Source organism: Plasmodium brasilianum, chromosome 12 (assembly GCF_023973825.1).
Source record: "Plasmodium brasilianum strain Bolivian I chromosome 12, whole genome shotgun sequence".
In the NCBI taxonomy this organism is placed as follows: domain Eukaryota; phylum Apicomplexa; class Aconoidasida; order Haemosporida; family Plasmodiidae; genus Plasmodium; species Plasmodium brasilianum.
The window spans coordinates 3,021,619-3,041,526 of NC_090125.1; the positions used below are offsets into that span (position 1 = coordinate 3,021,619).

At 24.9% G+C, this 19,908-nt stretch overlaps 4 protein-coding genes across 4 annotated transcripts; 2 read left to right on the forward strand and 2 right to left on the reverse strand.

The window, feature by feature from the left end:
• Window positions 1-11: 11 nt before the first annotated feature.
• On the reverse strand, window positions 12-3,998 carry MKS88_004616 (uncharacterized protein; the record flags this gene model as incomplete). Its single annotated transcript, XM_067217807.1, has 1 exon — window positions 12-3,998. The coding sequence occupies one exon, from the start codon at window positions 3,996-3,998 to the stop codon at window positions 12-14; it is 3,987 nt and encodes a 1,328-aa protein (XP_067072198.1).
• A 2,595-nt stretch (window positions 3,999-6,593) lies between these two features.
• Window positions 6,594-8,387, forward strand: MKS88_004617 (M17 leucyl aminopeptidase; the record flags this gene model as incomplete). The annotated part of the gene is made up of 1 exon (XM_067217808.1): window positions 6,594-8,387. One exon carries the CDS (start codon window positions 6,594-6,596, stop codon window positions 8,385-8,387), a length of 1,794 nt encoding a protein of 597 aa, XP_067072199.1.
• A 1,507-nt stretch (window positions 8,388-9,894) lies between these two features.
• MKS88_004618 (uncharacterized protein) lies at window positions 9,895-12,347 on the forward strand (the record flags this gene model as incomplete). The annotated part of the gene is made up of 3 exons (XM_067217809.1): window positions 9,895-10,575; window positions 10,623-11,240; window positions 11,517-12,347. 3 exons carry the CDS (start codon window positions 9,895-9,897, stop codon window positions 12,345-12,347), a joined length of 2,130 nt encoding a protein of 709 aa, XP_067072200.1.
• Window positions 12,348-14,786: 2,439 nt separating this feature from the next.
• Window positions 14,787-18,326, reverse strand: MKS88_004619 (ATP-dependent RNA helicase DDX5; the record flags this gene model as incomplete). The annotated part of the gene is made up of 3 exons (XM_067217810.1): window positions 14,787-15,259; window positions 15,448-15,538; window positions 17,328-18,326. The coding sequence occupies 3 exons, from the start codon at window positions 18,324-18,326 to the stop codon at window positions 14,787-14,789; spliced, it is 1,563 nt and encodes a 520-aa protein (XP_067072201.1).
• Window positions 18,327-19,908: the final 1,582 nt, after the last annotated feature.

Sequence of the window (19,908 nt, forward strand, 5' to 3'; positions counted from 1 at the left end):
TCCGCAGCCTTTCAGATACACTTCTTCTCATAGTGCGAGTAAATGGGCCAACCAATGGCCATACGCGATAAAAAATTCTGTTCGCTGTATTCTAGCGGATTTAAAATAAAAATTGGAAATTTAAAATCATCAAAGGCTTTATTTCTCTCCTTGTCACAAATATGATCCATTGGTGCATTCTTGACAATGTATAAAGGTATGATATTAAATGTAATATTATCATAGAGTAGTGAAAAATACAATATATCTCCCCTATATCTGAATATATATAATACGGAACACCAAGTGATTAATTCAATTGTATACTCAATTAACGTAATATTTGCAGAAAGAAAATTAAAAAAAACTTTTAATACTTGCAAAATCATTTCAAATGAAAAAAAAAGAATGATAAGACATAAATACACTTTGTACATACTAAGCTTGATATGAATAGATTGTTCCCACTCACGTAAACCAAAATTACGTACAAAGGATAGTTTTAATTTTAGAAATTTTATGATTGATAATATATTAGTAACAAGCAGAAGGAATAAGATCGTATGTAAACATATTAATATTAATGCTTCATTCATAATATTTAGCTGACTGAATGATGTTAATATATAAATAAAACTAATAATAAGGGTAAGATATAAGCTTTCTCTTTTGTTAAAATTTCCTCTTGTTATCATATATCCTTTACTGATTAGAAGTAGGTTTCCAAAAAATATAGTATTGAACATTGTATTTAATGCCATATAGCCTAGTATGAAATATTCAACACATCTACTATTTCTATAAGGACACTGCATAATACAAAACATCAATAACATTATATATGATGACAAACGAATAAGAGATGGAGAAATAAGAAATCTATGTAACAAATTGAATATCTGTCTCCATATATTCTGAACAAGTATTAAATAAACCACATTAATTATTAACCATGCAGGAATAAAAAATAGTATTAAGGCCCATTTTATTGTATTAAATTTCCTGCAATTTTCTTTGTATATATTATTTGTAGACATCTCGTCAATATATATAGTAAATGTATTTCCATCTTTTACATATTTTCTTCTATTATTTAATAATTCCTTTTCTGATTCAGATATAAAACGATATAATATTTCTCCTCCATTCATAAAAATGTCCCCAGAAAATTGAGAATTTGTATTTACTTCAAATAAATAACTCTTATTATTATAATTTATGAAATAATAGTAATATATACTCTTGTTATTTTGCACATCTACATGTCTAAACGAGTTAATATTATTTTTCTCTACAAGGTTATAAATAATGCTATTATTACTGTTACAAACTGGGGGGGTAGCACTATGTATACAGGAGGAATCTTCAATATTATTTGCACCATGCTCATTATTTTTACAACTGCAGTTCGTACCTACCTCTATTTTACAATTCACATTACTTTGTTCATAAATAAATGTATCCTCATACATTTGTTCAGGTGGTATTGCTTTATTTTTGTAAAATAAATTTGTATATACGCTAAATATGGGAAATGTGTAAAAATTTAAAATATGTACGCCTTTTAAGTATGTCAGGTAAATGTATTTTCCAACATCATTCCACTTTGTTCTTACGTTCGTGTTTTTGTCATAGGGGGTAGTACTACTACCACTGTTACTATTCCTTTCAGCTGATTTACTAAAGTAATTACTATGCATATGATAAAAATACCCTATTTCTTTTGCCTTTTGCACTTCCACATCCAGCCCCGCTTCTTTTACGCTTTCCACTTGTTTCTCTTTTTCTACTTCTTTTACTTGATCCTTTTTTTCGGTATCATTTCTCCCATTTAGGAACTGCTCTTTTTCCCCTTTTTTTCTTTCTTCATTTGTAAAGAAATTTTTAATTCTCTCGTTTGCATTTTTAAAAAAAATATTGTTTTCAAAGGTATTACCATTTTCAGTTTTACATCTTCTTAGAAAAGCATTTTTAAAAGGATCAACAAAATCATCATAATAGTTATAGTAACACATGCCCTCTTTTTTCTCTAACTTATTAGTACTTAAGAAATAAATGTCCATACCATTTTTCAAATACTGTTCCCTATTATAGTACTCATTAATACCCGACTGATAAATAGTATAACCCTGTTTCATATAACTGTGCGTATACAATACCCCCTTTAAATGTGCATTATACTCCGCAATGTTTACGGGGTATACCGTCTGTTCCTTAGCAAAACAGTATGAAATAATTACGTAGGTCATTTGTTTTTTTAAATTGTCGAATATCAAAAGTGCTTTTTTATTAGGGAACACGTGGGATACATCGCTAACTCCTTTTTTTTTATCGTTACTATAATTACTATTATGCTTATTACTATTATGCTTATTACTATTATGCTTATTACTATTATTGTTACTATTACTGTTATTGTTACTATTACTGTTATTAATAATATTGTCATTATTAATATTATCATTATTAATATTATCATTAATAATACTGTCATTGCTATTAATGCCATTAGTACTGCAGGCATTATCATTATCATTTTGTTTATTATCCCTATTCTTATCACTACTTTTATTAGTTTTATTACTGTCCTTATATGGGTAAAATTCCATTTTACATCCCCATTTGCCATAATAATTCTTCAAAAATAGAGACGAAAATAGAGACTTCTTTTCTGGATAATAACACACAATATTCTTTCTTTCGCACTTCAAATTTGTCACTTCATTTGATCGTAATTTATATTTTATATATTTCTTCATAAAATTTGCAAAATTCGAGTTTCCCTGTACTTTTTTTTTTATGCAGTATATACAAGTCTGTTCCGATAACCTAAGAATTGTTGTCTCACTATCTTGCACAAATTCTCCCTCACTTATTTCATAATTATCACTGTCTAAAATTCCATCTACCTTTTTTTTCTTTTTTCTCTTGACGCTTTTCGCTTGATGCACGTGGATGTTCCTATAATCGTTACTATGGTTATTACTACTGCCGCTGCTATTACTGTTACTACTACTATTATTATTACCCCTATGTTCAGGGCTAACAGGGGATGACTTACTGGTTAAACTACAGTTGCATTTCACGTCATGGTTGACGCAAACCTTCTTTTTACAATCGGAAAAATATGTTTCACATTTGTTAATTACATTGTCATTTCTTCTACTAGTGAGTTTTCTCTTACTCGTTATGATATTTTTCAAACAATGGGATATGTCAAATTCGAATAATTCATATATTTCATAAATTAAAAAGGGGGAATTTTCATAATACAACGAATTAGCCTCTTCAACTATACTTTTGTTCTTACTACTATGGGATAAAAAAGAATTTTCCATTCCTTTATTTTCTTTGTCTATACTCAATTTATCATTGCTATTACTAAGTGTTCTTGACAATAGGATAGGTTTCTGTATGGGACTATAAATATATGTTTTTATTTTGTCAAAAAGATTAATATTATTTGTATTTTTTCTTTCCTCATAGTAGCTAACTGGAAGGTAATTGTCCTTACCATAAGTAGCAGCAAAAATATAATTAAAACTACAAATATTACGTACACGTTTTACAATGTCTGAAATTGTGGAATATGGTATTATATCTGACAAGCTGGCTAATTTTTCAATATTATTTTCCTTGATTTTTATATCTGGATATTTTATACCCATATTACTAGCACAGTTGCCAGCATTCAACACTTGATCTTTATATGTTGGTATATAGTAAAAAATCAATTCAAAACTTTTTTTTTTTTTTTTTCTTTCTTCCTTTTTTTCCCTTTCTGTTTTCCCTTTTTTTATACTATTAAAAAGCTCGACACACCCATTTTCCTTATATACAAAATTTTCATCAAATTGTAAATTCGAAAACACGTGAGAGCAATCTTTTTCAGTTACTCCAAATGGCAATATATTACTGAACTTAACATTTAACAATGAATTAAAAAATAGGACAAATATAGTTTGGTGACAAGTTCGAATATGTTGTAGCAGTAATAATGATAATAATACAACTTTCATTTTATTTTTTTTTCTTTTTCCTTAAATTTAAATATGTTATTACGAAACAGAAAAAAAAAAAAACTCTCAATGAATTCATCCTTTAATTTATTTTTGTATTTTTCCTTTTTCTTTTTTTCTATTCCCTTGGGTTTGGAAATATTTTTACATTTTACGTAAAAGAAAAAAAAAAAAAAAAAAAAAAGAACAAAAGCAAAAGCAAGGGCAAAAACACATACAAGGAGAAAAAAACAAACAAAAACAACAAGACGATAGTAAAATACAGATGGGCGAAATTCAAAATGTCTGAATTGCAATAAAAATAAAATTAACGTTTGAAGACAAAAAAAAAAAAAAAAAAAATGATAAATTTTAAGAGAACGGAAACAGATATGCTTATATACACATAACATATAAATTACATTTTATGTAGGAACCCCTTTGTAACTTACTGTAATTGTAAGAAGCAAAAGTATCAATGTAAAGGAGTTCATCTGATATGTATGTGTCTATATGTATACATATAGAGGAACAATTTTAAAAAACTAATTAGTACGAAATCTCAAAAAAAAAAAAATAAATAAATAAGAATTAAACAATGAATAATTATTAAAGATATAATACAAAATGTTATAAAAAAAAAAAAAAAAAAAAAATTAAAAAATGTGCTCAATAAAGATATATATTGAAACATTTACAAAAAAACGTTAATACTTATCTTCTACGTATAAATGTACATAAAAATATTTGACACGCAAATAATATTAATATAAATCTCCAAGTCGGAAAATTAACCATACTTTTTTTTTTTTTTTTTACTAAATCGAAGAAGAAAACAAAATATCATATACATGTAACTGCGTTTATCTAATTATATATACAAATATATAAATAAATATATATAAATATATATTTGCACAATTAAACATGCCAATTGGAAGTTCTCTTCTTTTTCTTAAAGAACGATTAAAAAATAATGTGTACTGCAAAAAAGAACGCAAAAATGAACGAAAAAAAGGAAGAGAGCAAAAGGGTTGTTTTCAATTAAAAAAAAAAAAAATTTAAACGAACAGGTGTTTCAGTATATAAAAATATCAAACACTTTTTTTCATTCATAATTATAAAATATAATGTAATATAATTTAATATAATAATATTAAAAATGAAATACAAAAAACAAAGAAAACCATAAATAAAATAAAATAAGATTAAAAGAAAAAAAAAAAAAAAATATTTTCAACGTCATTCAAAAAAAAGCTTGCAGATTAAAACTGAAGTTTTGATCTCGAAAAAAATAAATGCAAAAACAAAAAAAAAAATAAAAAGAATAAAAAATAAAAAGAATAAAATAACATAAAAAGAATAAAAAAAAAAAAGAAAAAAAAAAAAAAAAAAAGAAGAAAAATAAAAAAATGGAATAAAAAAGAAAAAAAAGAAAAAAAAAGAGCATTATATAGAACATTTTTATGCAATTTACTATTATAGAATTCTGTAATTTGTACAGAATTGTATAAAAATTTAAGTTGTTCTTCCTCATTTTTAATACAGCTGATAGTACGATGGATATATATATATAAATATATATATATATGTAAATTGTATGTATTTATATAAAAATATTATGTATGTATAATAAATATATATATTTATGTACATCTGCTATATATGTATATAAATACTTTATGTGTACATATTGAACGGTTCTTGCAAAGAAAACAAAGTTCAATGATTAGCAATTTAAAGAAAGAATATATCTTTTTTTTTTTTTTTTTTTTACATATTTTATGCCGGCTGAGTAGTTTTTAAAAAATGATACCCCCCGTAGACCCCCCCCCCCTATATTAATCTAGTTTTTCGCACCTATTCACTTAAAAAAGCTTCATTCAATCATGCTTTTACGATATATTCATATATGCACTAATTGATTCATTTACAATTTTACTTACTCTTTAACTGGTTAATAAATCCATTCACCCTTTTTTTTTTTTTTTTTTTTTTTTTTTGGAGAACAGTAAGAAACTTCACATACATGCATTGCTTGTTAAATATAAAATTGTATGTATATATAATTGTGCATATAAATATTATATTATATAGTTTACATGAACAAATATATATTTACCTTTAAAAATTTTTTATGCAATGTATTTTATGTAAGGTGAAAAAAAAAAAAAATAGAAATTGCATTATTTCGTTATTTACTTATAATGCAAGTTCTATACATTTATTAAGCCAAATTATTAAATGGTGAAAGAGTAAAAATAAAAAAATGTATTATGTACATATAGCATATAAATGAATATAATATATTTATATATTAATAATACATATATATGTATATGAATAATAAAATGAAAACTTATTTTTTATTTTTTTTTATAATTACTTTATATGATAAAATAGTTGACACTTTACTCAGTGTTATGTAATAATTACTAAATTATAACGCAATAATTAAGCAGCTATTAAGAAGATATTACGAGACTTTTTCCTTTTTATTTCCATATATTTTACGAGAAGATTTATTTCTTAAAAGTATATGTATGTAAATAAATATGTATGTGCTGCATATGTATGCTATACAGTAACATAGTATATAATTATATATATATTTCAATGCATTTTTTAATTTTATCCTCCCAATATCGAATATCCTTTCAAAGAGAACAAAACTATTTAAATTTTTTTAAAAAAAAATTGAACAGCTTAAATAAACATCAGGAATATACAAGAACGTGTTATTTTCATTTTTTTCATAATAATAACAAAACGAATAATTTAGTATTTCGAAATAATAAAGCGTTCAGTAGCAATAAGGAAATTAAGATTAACTCAAAGATGACATCTACAGTACCACAAGTAGTTTCACTAGATCCAACTAGTATACCAATAGAATACCATACACCAGTTGATGATTTAAAAATAGAATTAAAGGATTTAAATGAAGATCCATGTAGTGCAGATGAAGGACTTGTAGTTTTTTTAGTTAATAGTGCATCGAAAGAAAATGGTACGATAAAAATAAATTCAAAGGTAAAAGATAAAAATGTTAATGAATTTTTAAAAGAAGAGAATATGGAAGGTTTTAATGGAAAATTAGGTACATCTAAAAGTTTTTATATTTCAAATGAAAAGAAGAAATATATTAATTTAGCGTATATAGGATGTGGATCAGCTAATGAATTAACAGAATTGGAAGTAAGAAGAATAGCATCTTCACTTGTTTCTATATTACATGATAATAAATTTGCAAAGGTTTCTTTAATATTTGAAATAAAAATTCAAGAGTCTTTATTTCGTTTCTTGTTAGAAAATATTTATTATGAATATATAGCTGATGAAAGGTTTAAGTCTTCAGATAAGAGCACGAATACTGAGTATATGAAACAATTATATTTATATATAGCAGATGCAAATATATATAAAGCACAAATAGAAAAATCTCGTATATATTATTTCGGAACCTATTATGCATGTCAACTTATAGCCGCTCCCTCAAATTATTGTAACCCTGTGTCTTTATCTAATGCTGCAGTTGAATTAGCAAAGAAAGTTAATTTAGAATGTAAAATATTAGGAATAAAAGAAATAGAAGAACTGAAAATGGGGGCTTATTTATCAGTAGGAAAAGGAAGTTTATATCCAAATAAATTTATTCATTTAACATACAAGGGAAAAGGAGATATAAAGAAAAAAATTGCATTAGTTGGCAAGGGAATTACGTTTGATTCTGGTGGATATAATTTAAAAGCAGCTCCAGGTTCAATGATTGATTTAATGAAATTTGATATGAGTGGTTGTGCAGCAGTACTAGGATGTGCTTATTGTATAGGTACTATTAAACCAGAAAATCTAGAAATACATTTTCTTAGTGCAGTGTGTGAAAATATGGTATCTAGGAATTCATATAGACCAGGTGATATTATAACAGCATCAAATGGAAAAACAATTGAAGTTGGAAATACGGATGCAGAAGGTAGACTAACATTAGCTGATGCATTAGTATATGCTGAAAAATTAGGTGTTGATTATATAATTGATATAGCAACATTAACAGGTGCTATGTTATATTCATTAGGTACAAGTTATGCTGGTGTTTTTGGAAATAATGAAGAATTAATTAATAAATTATTAAATTCTTCAAAAACATCTAATGAGCCAATTTGGTGGCTACCAATAATAAATGAATATAGATCCTCATTAAATTCTAAATTTGCTGATATAAATAATATATCATCAAGTGTCAAAGCGTCATCGGTTGTCGCTTCTTTGTTTTTAAAAGAATTCGTACAAAATACTCCTTGGGCACATATTGATATAGCTGGAGTTTCTTGGAATTTCAAGGCAAGAAAGCCCAAGGGATTTGGTGTAAGGCTACTCACTGAGTTTATCCTAAATGATGCGATATAAGGTTAAGGAGAATATAGGGAGGCATTGTATACACATATATATATATATATATATATATATATGTTCATGCAATGTCTATACGTACGCGTAATGAGTGAGAGAGGCACTCTAGCTCATGCAAGAGCCCCAAAAATACACACAAGGATGAAAGGAAGTTAAACTGTGCTTTCATATTTTTGGTCATATATACACACTTAGATACGTACATATGTACACACACATATATATATATATTTATTTATTTATATATGTTCATTTGTGTATATGTATGTATTTTCATATATAGGGAACGAATTTCTTCAGTATGAGCTGTCGAATATTTAAGTTTTAATTATATTTTTTTATTCCATTTTTGACACTTGTTTTTATTTTTAATCATGTTAAACAGTGATTTTTATGACCACATTTTAATTTACATTTTTATGGAATGAAAATAAGTACATTTTGCGAAATGAATGTCTTGATGGATTATTTATTTTGCTTTATCTTTTTACTAAATGGAATTATTTTTATTTTTTTTTTTTTTTTTTGAAAAGAGCTACTCATGTGGGTTGCAAATGCATAAACGGACAAGAATTTTAACACTATAAGTTATATTTAAAAGTTTTAGAAATGCGAGGAAAAATAAGTAAATATGTTATTTCAATTTCGTTATAAAGGTATTTTTTATTTTTTCATTCTTTGTGTGCATCTCTCCTTTTTTTTCGCTATAGTAACAGGTGTATACTATATATATATATATATTTATATATATATATATTTTTTTTTTTTTTTTTTTTTTCTTTTTTGTAATATTTACATCACGGCGTGTGTACATACCAAAAATCGAATGCTATAAAGGTGCTTACCTATATTATGGTATATATATGTACATACATTTGCATATATGCATATGTGTGGGACATTTACCCATGATAGTAAAAGTAGCTAAATGGAGCACTTATTTTGCACGTATTGCTAATGAAAAAATGATATAATGGGTTACGTAAAAAAAATTAAAAATTATATACAAGGGCAGGTAAACCATGGGAATTTTCAGATTTTATATTTTTATTCATAAGGTAAATATTTTGTCTGTTTTTATTGTTTTCATATGTATATAAATATATAACTATTATAGAGCAACAGGATAATGTGCAAATCTGTGTAAAATTGCTTAATATTGCGTAATATTGCGTAAAATGGCATAAAATGGCGTACATTTGCGTAGTAGGGGGATAGACAAATAAATTGAGTATATTACTCAGGTTTTATTTTTTGTTATAGATATACTTAAGTGCAAACTTATCGCTGTTCAGGCAAACCTACACAAATAAAATACTCATAGAACATTTAAGGAAAGATTGAACTTAACTGTTGGTATCAAAAGGTACAAGTTCGGAAGGGGTAACAGAAATTGCGTTTTAAAAAAATCTACATTATCAAAGGATAAAATGTATGAGGAAAAATGTGTTAACAGGAATGAACGAGAAGAAACAAAAAAAAAAAAAAAATTATTCCAAAAAATATGTGGGATGTCAATTATAAAGACAGTAATAACAATACTGACTATGTGAGGGACCAACGAGCGAATGGTTACTTTCTAAACTTAAAGGAAGAAAGAGAAAAATGTACGCAGAAATACACTGTCAAAGAGGATGATTTTCTGAATACTGATGCTTTAGTAATGGCGGCGTGTGAAATTTTGTGGAATGCCTTAAACCCTGAAAAAGAAAATTGCATTGATTTGTTTAATGATCGAATTTATAATTTTTTAACAAAAATAGGGGAAGAAAAATTTAAAAATCTTATTTTACCGTATTTTATAGCAAATGCAAAAAGTATACATGATCTGAAAAATCTTTTATCTGAAAAAAAGGGTCAGAAATATAATGAAAGTTTTGCCAGCTGTAGTATTAAAGAATTAAAAAGGATAACAAATGAAAATAATCTAAGTCTAATAGTAAATTATCAAGAACAAAGTGACTTGAGGGTAAAAACAAATGCACATGGGATGTTAATTATACCAAAAAACGTTTTTTTCAATTTCATAAAAAAAATTATTCTAATGAATGATCATTTAGCAAATTCTGATAGTGCGCTTTTTAGGGTCTTCCTTTTAGAAATGTTAAAAAATAAGGACAAATTTTTCATCAATATGGAAGGAAATTTTTTGAAAAAACATGACCAAGGAAAGTATGACAATCTTGTTAAGGAAAATAAAAATTTGTTAAACGATAAAGACGTCTACTACAGAATAAAAAAGGGGAAAAAAAAAAAAATGAAAATAGTGATAATACTAATAGTAACAAGGAAAACCCACTATTGAGGGAAGACTACAAATTGGTAGAAAGAGCAAGAAGTTTAAACGATATAATTCACAACAGTATAATGCATATATCAAAAAAAAAAAAAAACTCTACAAAAGAAGATGCGGAAAACTTAAGTTTACTAAAATGCGTATCTCTTAATAAAAAGAAATATGATCAAATTATGTATAAAAAGAGAAGGGAAAATTACAATGATCCATTACATATTTTAAAGGAATTTTTGAAAAAAGACAATAATACGTTAAATTACAATGAAATTGTAAATGAACTAAGGTCATGTACCTTTCAGCCCAATATCTGTAAATATATACTAGCAGAGGCTGATAATATTATAAACAAGGACAAGTTTTGCATAATAAAAGAGGAAAAAAGATATAAGGGTGAAATAGAAAAACTATTTAAGAATATTCATAATAGTTCTATAACAGATGAAATGCATAAATATATGTTAAACAATACCCAAATCGAGCATGCGAATGATGAAGAAAATAGAAATATTATGAAATATATGGAAATGTATTATATACAGTACTGTGCAAATAAGGTAATAAAGGGGGAGTTCAAAAATGAAATTATCATTTAAGTGAAGAGGCATAACAAAAAATGCCCAGCACATATATATATATCTATATATATATATATATATATATATACATATATATATATATGCTCTGGAATAATCTACATATCCATCTATTATTTCACTAATTTTTTTTAATAAATATTTGCAGTAGTCACATACGTGTGAATTGTTGTACTTAAGTTTTTCCATTACATGCAATGAACCTTTAAATGTTTACATTTTTATTCTTTTTTGCAGAGAACAAATACGAAAGGAAGCTTAATAAAGTATTATGATGAATGTTGTCAACCAGAACATAGATTAAGTAGGCATATAACACGTAGTGCAACAAATGCTTGTAATAGTAAATATAATGTTAACATGATGAAGGAAAGAAAAAAATCAGAAGGTATAACTACTAAAGGCAAAAATACATGGATTAATGAATTAAGAGGAGGGTATCTAAGTAACTGTTTTAATTTTTCGATAACTGATAAAAACGAAAGGATTGATAAAAACAAGCAAAAGCATGAACAGATGAAGTTTGCACGTGTGCAAGAATTTAACTGGCATAAAGAAATACGACTAAAAGGAAGGAGATTGAGAACGAAAGTTATACCTAATTTAGATATATCGAATAAATTTATGCGCAACTTACATAGTGTGAATTATACTTTTGATAAATTTGCACAAACTGTTGATACACATAAGAAAACAAAATATTTTTCTGAAAATGACAAATATGATGATGATAAGCCTAATAATAAAAATATACAGGTTAATTATGAATCATTAAAATTTCAGGATATGCATAAAAATAATAATATTACTTCTTCCTCAATACATGCAGGCAATAAAAAAATTTTTAACTTTAAAAATGGTAAACACACACAAAAAAAAAAAAAAAAAAGTTATGAACACAAAGATATCGTAGAACGGGAGAAAATACTTAATGACTTTAACAAATTCTGTTCTTTTATTCCTCCTCCCAAAGTTATTGCCGTAAAATCGGATCATACAACTTTGGAAGATATTGAGAAAGAACTGCTATCTCTTCCTTCGTCGGTTCAATATTTACAGATATTGTAACTTTCATAATAAATAAAGAACAAAAAAAAGGGAAAAAATTTACATTACTCCATAAATAATTTCATACAAAATGTGAGATGTAAAGCGTATGATGGTTAATGCTACATACATAATATATGTAGCAGTTTTCCTTATATAAAAAACAATGGATAACAATATGACAATAAATAAATATAACATATAATTCCCTAATGCAGCTAACTCTTAATTTACAAAGGCACTAAAGTAAAACCACAATTTTTGAATATTCTTAATTTAGGTTAAATTCCTCTTTCAAAAAAGTAAAATTTAAATGAGCAAAATATACATATATAAAGTATAATATATGCATACATTTATATAAACAATTTATTTATTCTGAATATATATCATGATTATTAGTACTTTGTAAGAGCTACAACCATTTCCACTTCCTAGGCTTCAGTCGCTTTGAATATTATAAATGACTGGAGAAAATAACTAGTATTTTATCTTGCTACATATATAATATATGGACATTAATTATATATATTTACTTATAAGAATATTATATATATACTATATTTTCATATGTTTACAAGAATAAAAACAAACCATACACACATTTTGTACGAAAATATTTATAAAAGTAAACATATAATATATAATATATAATTTTGTACGTGAAAAGTTCTTTTTTAAACCTACTCTCTCCATCATATATTATTATCTTTTATAAAGTTCAATATAAAATATTTTATATTATAATTTATAAAGATAAAAAAAAAAAAAACTAATAAAATTATTACAACATTTCATTAAAATTGAAAATATTCTTAACAGTGAACTTTGCAAATCTTATAAAAACAATGGCTAGCTTGCATTAAATAATGAAAGCTAATGATTCAAAATAAAACCATCTATTTTTTTTTTTTTTTTTTTTTTTTACTTTTTGTATGCAAAAAAAAAAAGTTGATTACTTAGAATTGTTAACGCGCCAACGAAGGCGCGACAAAAATTTGTGGTATAATGCATTTATCGTACTTTCTACACGGCAATCTTTAGTAAAAGGCGAAAGATTGATTCGTTATGTAGTAAGTACACACACCGGACTTAAAAAGATTATAAGTCTTCCTTGTTATTATGTACTTTTTTAAATATGAAATTTGTACCAGTCGTTTTTATATAATTCATTTTACCCTTTTAAAAATAAAAGTATGAAATATTTACACTTAAACTTGCATTATTTTTTCCCCTTTCTTCATGACACAGTTTATTTATTTATTTATATATTTTTATTATTATTTCTTGTAAATTGATTTATTTTTATATATTTATAAGTACCGTTATAAAACTGCTTCGTATAGGTACGTATGCAATGTATATACTTATATACATGTGTGTTTTTGTTTGCTTTTTCGTATATCAGCATTATGTTGACCCGATTTTGTGCTTAAGTTATAGTGCTAAATGCATAAAAAAATTATATAATTATTTTAATTTTTTCTTACATTTGCACACGAATTTTTTTTTTTTTTTTTTATATTAAAAAAAGCACTATTCTGCCTCAGGCTATTTAGGCAGCATTAATTGTAGTTTATGTATGGAGCTTTTACTTATTTTAAAATGGAGAAAATTTGAAAAGGCATATTTTACATACTACTTTTAAATGAAGCGAATAAGAACAGTTCCTTTAAGTTATTACGTATATTTAACAAGCTAATTCTCAATAATGTTTTTGAAAGAAGAAAAGTGTTAAAATTTCATAACAAAATTTAAAAGGGAATTTAATATTATATAGTGCGTTCCCCATTTCTTTATATTAAATAATTTCCCCCTCTATTTTTTTTTTCTCATAACAATAACAAATGTTTGTTGAATAACTAGTAAGAATAACTTTGAGTAAATCGGTCATATATATCTTTGTTTTTATTTTGTATATACAATTTCTAAATTTCTCTTTAAAAATATTTGTACAGCGTCGAGCATTACGTAGAAAATAAAAAAGGGCATAGTAAAATAATAACAAATTTTGTAAAAAATGTACATAAATTTCTATGCATATATAATAGGTAAATGGATATTGTTGTGAGCATATATGTTTTATATAACCAAAAAAAAAAAAAAAAAAAAAAAAAAATTCAAGCTATTTGGTTCAAGGGGTTTTCCGTATTATACAATTTTTTTAAAATATAATATTGTAACATATAAAATGCAAAGTACAAATTATAAAAGTTCGTGGGTATGTAACGTATGAAACGTATAATATAATTAATAGTACACGAATTTTTATTCCATAAAAAATATGCTATATGTATGTATATCTATATATGTATATGTATATATATACATATACATAGGCATACAATGGTACATATGTAACAGTAGCAAACGTCATATGGCATATATTTAAATTTTAAATAAAAGTCCATTTTTCTTTTTTTTTAATGAACAAATACTGAACATTTTATATATGTACAGCTAGTAATACCTATTACTTCCTTTTAAAGGAATGCTATTAGCATTGTGTCCTGAACGACCGTAACTATAATAAGGATTTCTTCTTTGATTACTACTCACTGAAAAAGAAATTTTTTCTAATTGTGGAGGAACAGGTTGTTCAGATTCTCTTAATATTTTAACTAAATCTTTCGCTAATCTATATTTATCTGACGTTAAGAATGTAAAAGAAGCTCCATGCGCTCCTGCTCTACCGGTTCTACCAATTCTATGAACATAATCTTCAATTTGATTAGGGAAATCAAAATTTATAACATATTTTACATTCTTTATGTCTAACCCTCTTGAAGCTACATCGGTTGCAATTAAAATAGGGCTTTTTCCTGTTTTAAAATCATTCAATACCCATCTTCGCTCGTCCTGCTTTTTATCCCCATGTATACAAAGGGCAGGCATTCCATCTAGTCGTAGTGCTTTTGTAATAAAATCAGCGTCTAACCAAAAAGGAAAATTTACACACATATGAAAACGTATTCACATATATACAAACATAAATGAATATATATATATATATATATACATGCGCGTAAATGGGCATGTGAATACTCTTCGTATGTTCCTAAAAAGGCATTTTACGCATAAACAAAATTAAAAAGGCTAATTTTCCTTTTTTCTTTATTACTTTTTTTAGTTTCCACAAATACAATTATTCTGTCGTTCTCCCTGAATATTCTCTGAAGTAGCGATTTTAGATGAATTATTTTTTCATGTTCCTAAATTAAAAAAAAAGACAAAAAGGTGAATATATAATGCAAAAACAAACATATATATATATATATATATATATGTATATGTATGCGCGTATATATATGTGTATATACATATGTGTGTATATATATGTGTATATGTATATATGTACAACACTCTTACGCAGATACTCATATGCAAATAAATATATTCATACTGCATGTTTAGAAACGTTTAATAAGGATTATATTTTTGTTCTTTTCTTTATTTTAAATAAAATAAAGGAAAAACAGAAATATCATAACTAACCTCATTGCAAATTTAAAGTGATAGGACTTCACAAAAAAAAAAAAAAAAAAAAAACTTGTAATTTTTTTTTTTTTCTTATTTTTGTTTTACATTTTTCGACAATCTTGCCACCTTTCTTTTCATAAAATTATAACAGCTATCCACATGCATATTATAAAAAAGCGTATGTAATTTTTTAATTTTTTTTATGTATAATTATTTACACATCCTAGGGTGTTGTAAATAATACTAAAACATACGACAAAAATATATGGGAAAATAAATACTTCTACACAACAAGACAAAACAAAACTCAAAAAAAAAATACAAAAAAATAAATAAGAAATAAAAAAATTAGATGAAAGAAAAAAAATACATGCGGATTCTTACAAATATCTTATTAAGGAAGGGCAAGCAAGATTGCCTAAAAAAGGAAAATATTTTCTCTTGGAAATATTTTTTTATCACTTATAAATTTGCAATGAACTGCTATTTCTCTCCTTATTATAAGCAATTCAAAAATACACAGCAATTGATGCGACATGACAAATAAAATGCATTAAAAATGAAAAATTGCATACATATAATAGGTATTTATATATATATATATATATATATATACGGTACATGGCAGGTACTACATAATAATATACACTTAATTAAATATATTATAAACACAAAATATCACATATATGGGCAACGTTTACACGTATAAATGAGCCCAAAATAATACTCATAAATTGCATCATTCAGTAATGCACAAAAAATTTAAATATTAAAAAAGGAATAATGCAAGTATAAAACAAAACAATACAAACATACATACACAATAAAATATGGAATATGCAATTCATTGAATAAAAAAATTATTCACGTTGTCCTTAAAAAATACAAAACAATCAAAATATTTTAAAAAAATATAAAATACTTAAAGTAATACGCATATAAAAGACATCATAATTATTACAAATAATTGCAGATATGTGCGCTCACACTATATATATATGTACAGTGAAACGAAAAAGTAAAGAAGCACTTGGGCAAAGAAAACAACAACCTTAGCTTCATAATTTATGAAAAATAAAATGACATAATAAAGGATACAAATTATATCGAAAGGCGGAGAAAAAAAGAACAAAACAAAACAAAAAAAAAAAAAAAAAAAAAAAAAAAAAAAAAAAAAAGGAGTAAAAGAATAAAAACATGAACTACAAAACGATGCTATTCAAATGAAAGTGAATATGCAGTTCACATAATCATTAATGAAAAAGCTAATTCTAAATACTAAAAACAACACAACAAAGCGATAAGAAGTACATATAATTAATAAATAATCATAAAATTTTATAGACGTAATGTAGAAATATATAAATATGATAAAAGACATATATAGTTCTCTATAATATTAATAATGCACTAAAACAAAAAATAAGTATAAAAATAAAGATAATCGTGATAGTAAAAACTGTAGAAAAAATAACAGTAATAATAATAATAATAATGATAAGCAATAAATGAGTTAATTACCTCAACAAGATATATTTCTTGTTTAATTCTACGACAAGCAGTTAGAGTTAACGAACCAACATTTACATGTATGGGTTGTTCTTTACATAGATCTCTTGCTAACGCTTGAACTTCTTTCGGCCAAGTTGCTGACCACATTAAGGTTTGCCTATCTGGTCTAATTTGTTCAACAATTTTTCTAATTTGTATTTCAAAACCCATATCTAACATTTTATCAGCTTCGTCTAAAACTAAATAAGTAACTCTCATTAGATTAGTAACATTTTGTTCTAATAAATCAATTAAACGACCTGGGCAAGCAATTAAAATATGAACACCCTGTCTTAAAGCATAAATCTGACCACTTTTCGGTACTCCTCCATATGCACATGTATTTCTTATTTTTGATTCAATAGAAAACTTAATACATTCCTGACGAATTTGTTCCGCCAATTCTCTTGTAGGAGCTAATACCAAAACAACAGGTCCATCACCATATTTTAAGCTAGGTTGCGCTAAAATATGAACAAATGCAGGTAAAATAAAAGCTAATGTTTTCCCACTACCAGTTTCTGCTTTACCAATCATATCTTTTCCTGATAATGCAATAGGCCAACCTTGTATTTGTATAGGTGTTGGTGTAATAATATTATTATTTTTTAAAGATTTTAAAACATAATCAGGAAACCCAATTTTATTAATTGATTCTACTGGGTTTGGTACATTTTCACCTTCCAAAATTGTTATTCTGTGCTTGTCTCTTATATCCTTTACTTCTTTTGCTGATAAATTACTTATATCTTCATGTTCTTTGTAAAAATTTTTTTCAAATGGGACTAATTTAACAGTACTCCAATCAATTTGAACTAAGTTATTTCCTAGGTTACTCGAGTTATTATTATGTCCCGAAAAATTGCCATAATTTGTTCTATACTGTGGATAGGCTTGGTAATTTCCGTAGGCATTTGTATAATCGGGGTAATTTGGGTATCTATTATTGAAATTGTTGAAACCCCTCATTTTAAAATATATTTTTTTTCTAATATGGGCGTCTATCTTTCTATATAAATGTATATATTTCTTTACCTATATATATAAATTAGCTATTTCCCTTAGTCTAATAAAACAAAATTTATCCCTTTTTTTTTTTTTTTTTTTTTTTTTTTTTTTTTTTTTTTTTTTTTTTATTATTATTTTTTCGTACTAGGTACTTGTATTAACCTTATGAAAATATTATATTTTATATATAAAACTATAAAATGTATGTATTTTTTTTTTCTTTTCTTAAAGTTTGGCTTATTTAATGTTTCGAAGTTATGTGTATATTTTTTTCTAACAATTGCTTAAACTCGATATAAAAAATGCGTCTTATATTTAACACTTTATTCGCGTAGCTTCATACTTATATATATATATATATATACATACATTTATAAAAATATATAAATACTTGTATAAAAACGTATAAATATAGGTACGTACATACATAAATTTATTTATATATATACATATATATTTATCATCCCCTTTAATTTGTTTAATGTTACTTTATATCACTGCATATAAACCTCTTCATACATCTATAAATATCTTAATACATTATTTCTATATATAATAAAAGTTACTATTTTTACGTAAAAATTATTAAAATGTTATAATAATATTGTATTTTTTCTTTTTTTTAACTTTAATAAAAGTTAAACACATACTATAAAAATATATTTTTACATTAACATGATGAGGAAATTGAAAAAATTAAAAAAATATATTACCGCTCATTTTTATGGGGTATAAAAGGGCATAATTATATAAAATGCTACACTTTACGATGTACAGCTGTAACACAGATAATTATGTTGCTATTACTGCTACATAAATATATATATAAATAACTATACATATATGTATATATATATATATATATATAAATAGTTATAAACATAATATAGCCTTTTATTTTAAACTATATGAAAAATTGAAGGGTCATGAAAAAATGTCGTAAAAAAGGGTGAAAGCATAATAGTGTAAAAATAAAAAGAAAATATATAATTGAAATATCTTTTAAAAAATAAATGTTTAAATTATATGAACTCTTTAATTAACAACAAAATGAATTTTTTATGCAAAATATATAATGAAGTCTTATACAAAATGTATAATAAACGAAAATATGTATAAAAAAAAAAAAAAACAATATCTTCAATTTTTTTAATTTTTTAAAAGTAAACACTCTTCATATTTTTTACAGCTAAAATTTATATTTTACATATGAAAAAAAAAAAAATGAAATTCTCAATATAATATATTGTGTTATAATATTAAAATACGAATTTGTAGATATTCTTATGGTATTTATTTAATTTTTTATAGGGGGTGGAAGGGCTATTGTTTGCTTGGTATTTTTTTTAATTTATATTAAATATATATATATATATATATATATATGAGCATTAATGACGAATTATAAAAAAAAAAGGTTAATAGCTAAAAAGTTTAAATATGTTAATATACATATAAAACAGCTACATATTAGAACATAAAATTAATATAATAAAATAAACATATCGGTACTAATATATATTAAAGCCAAAAAAAAAAAAAA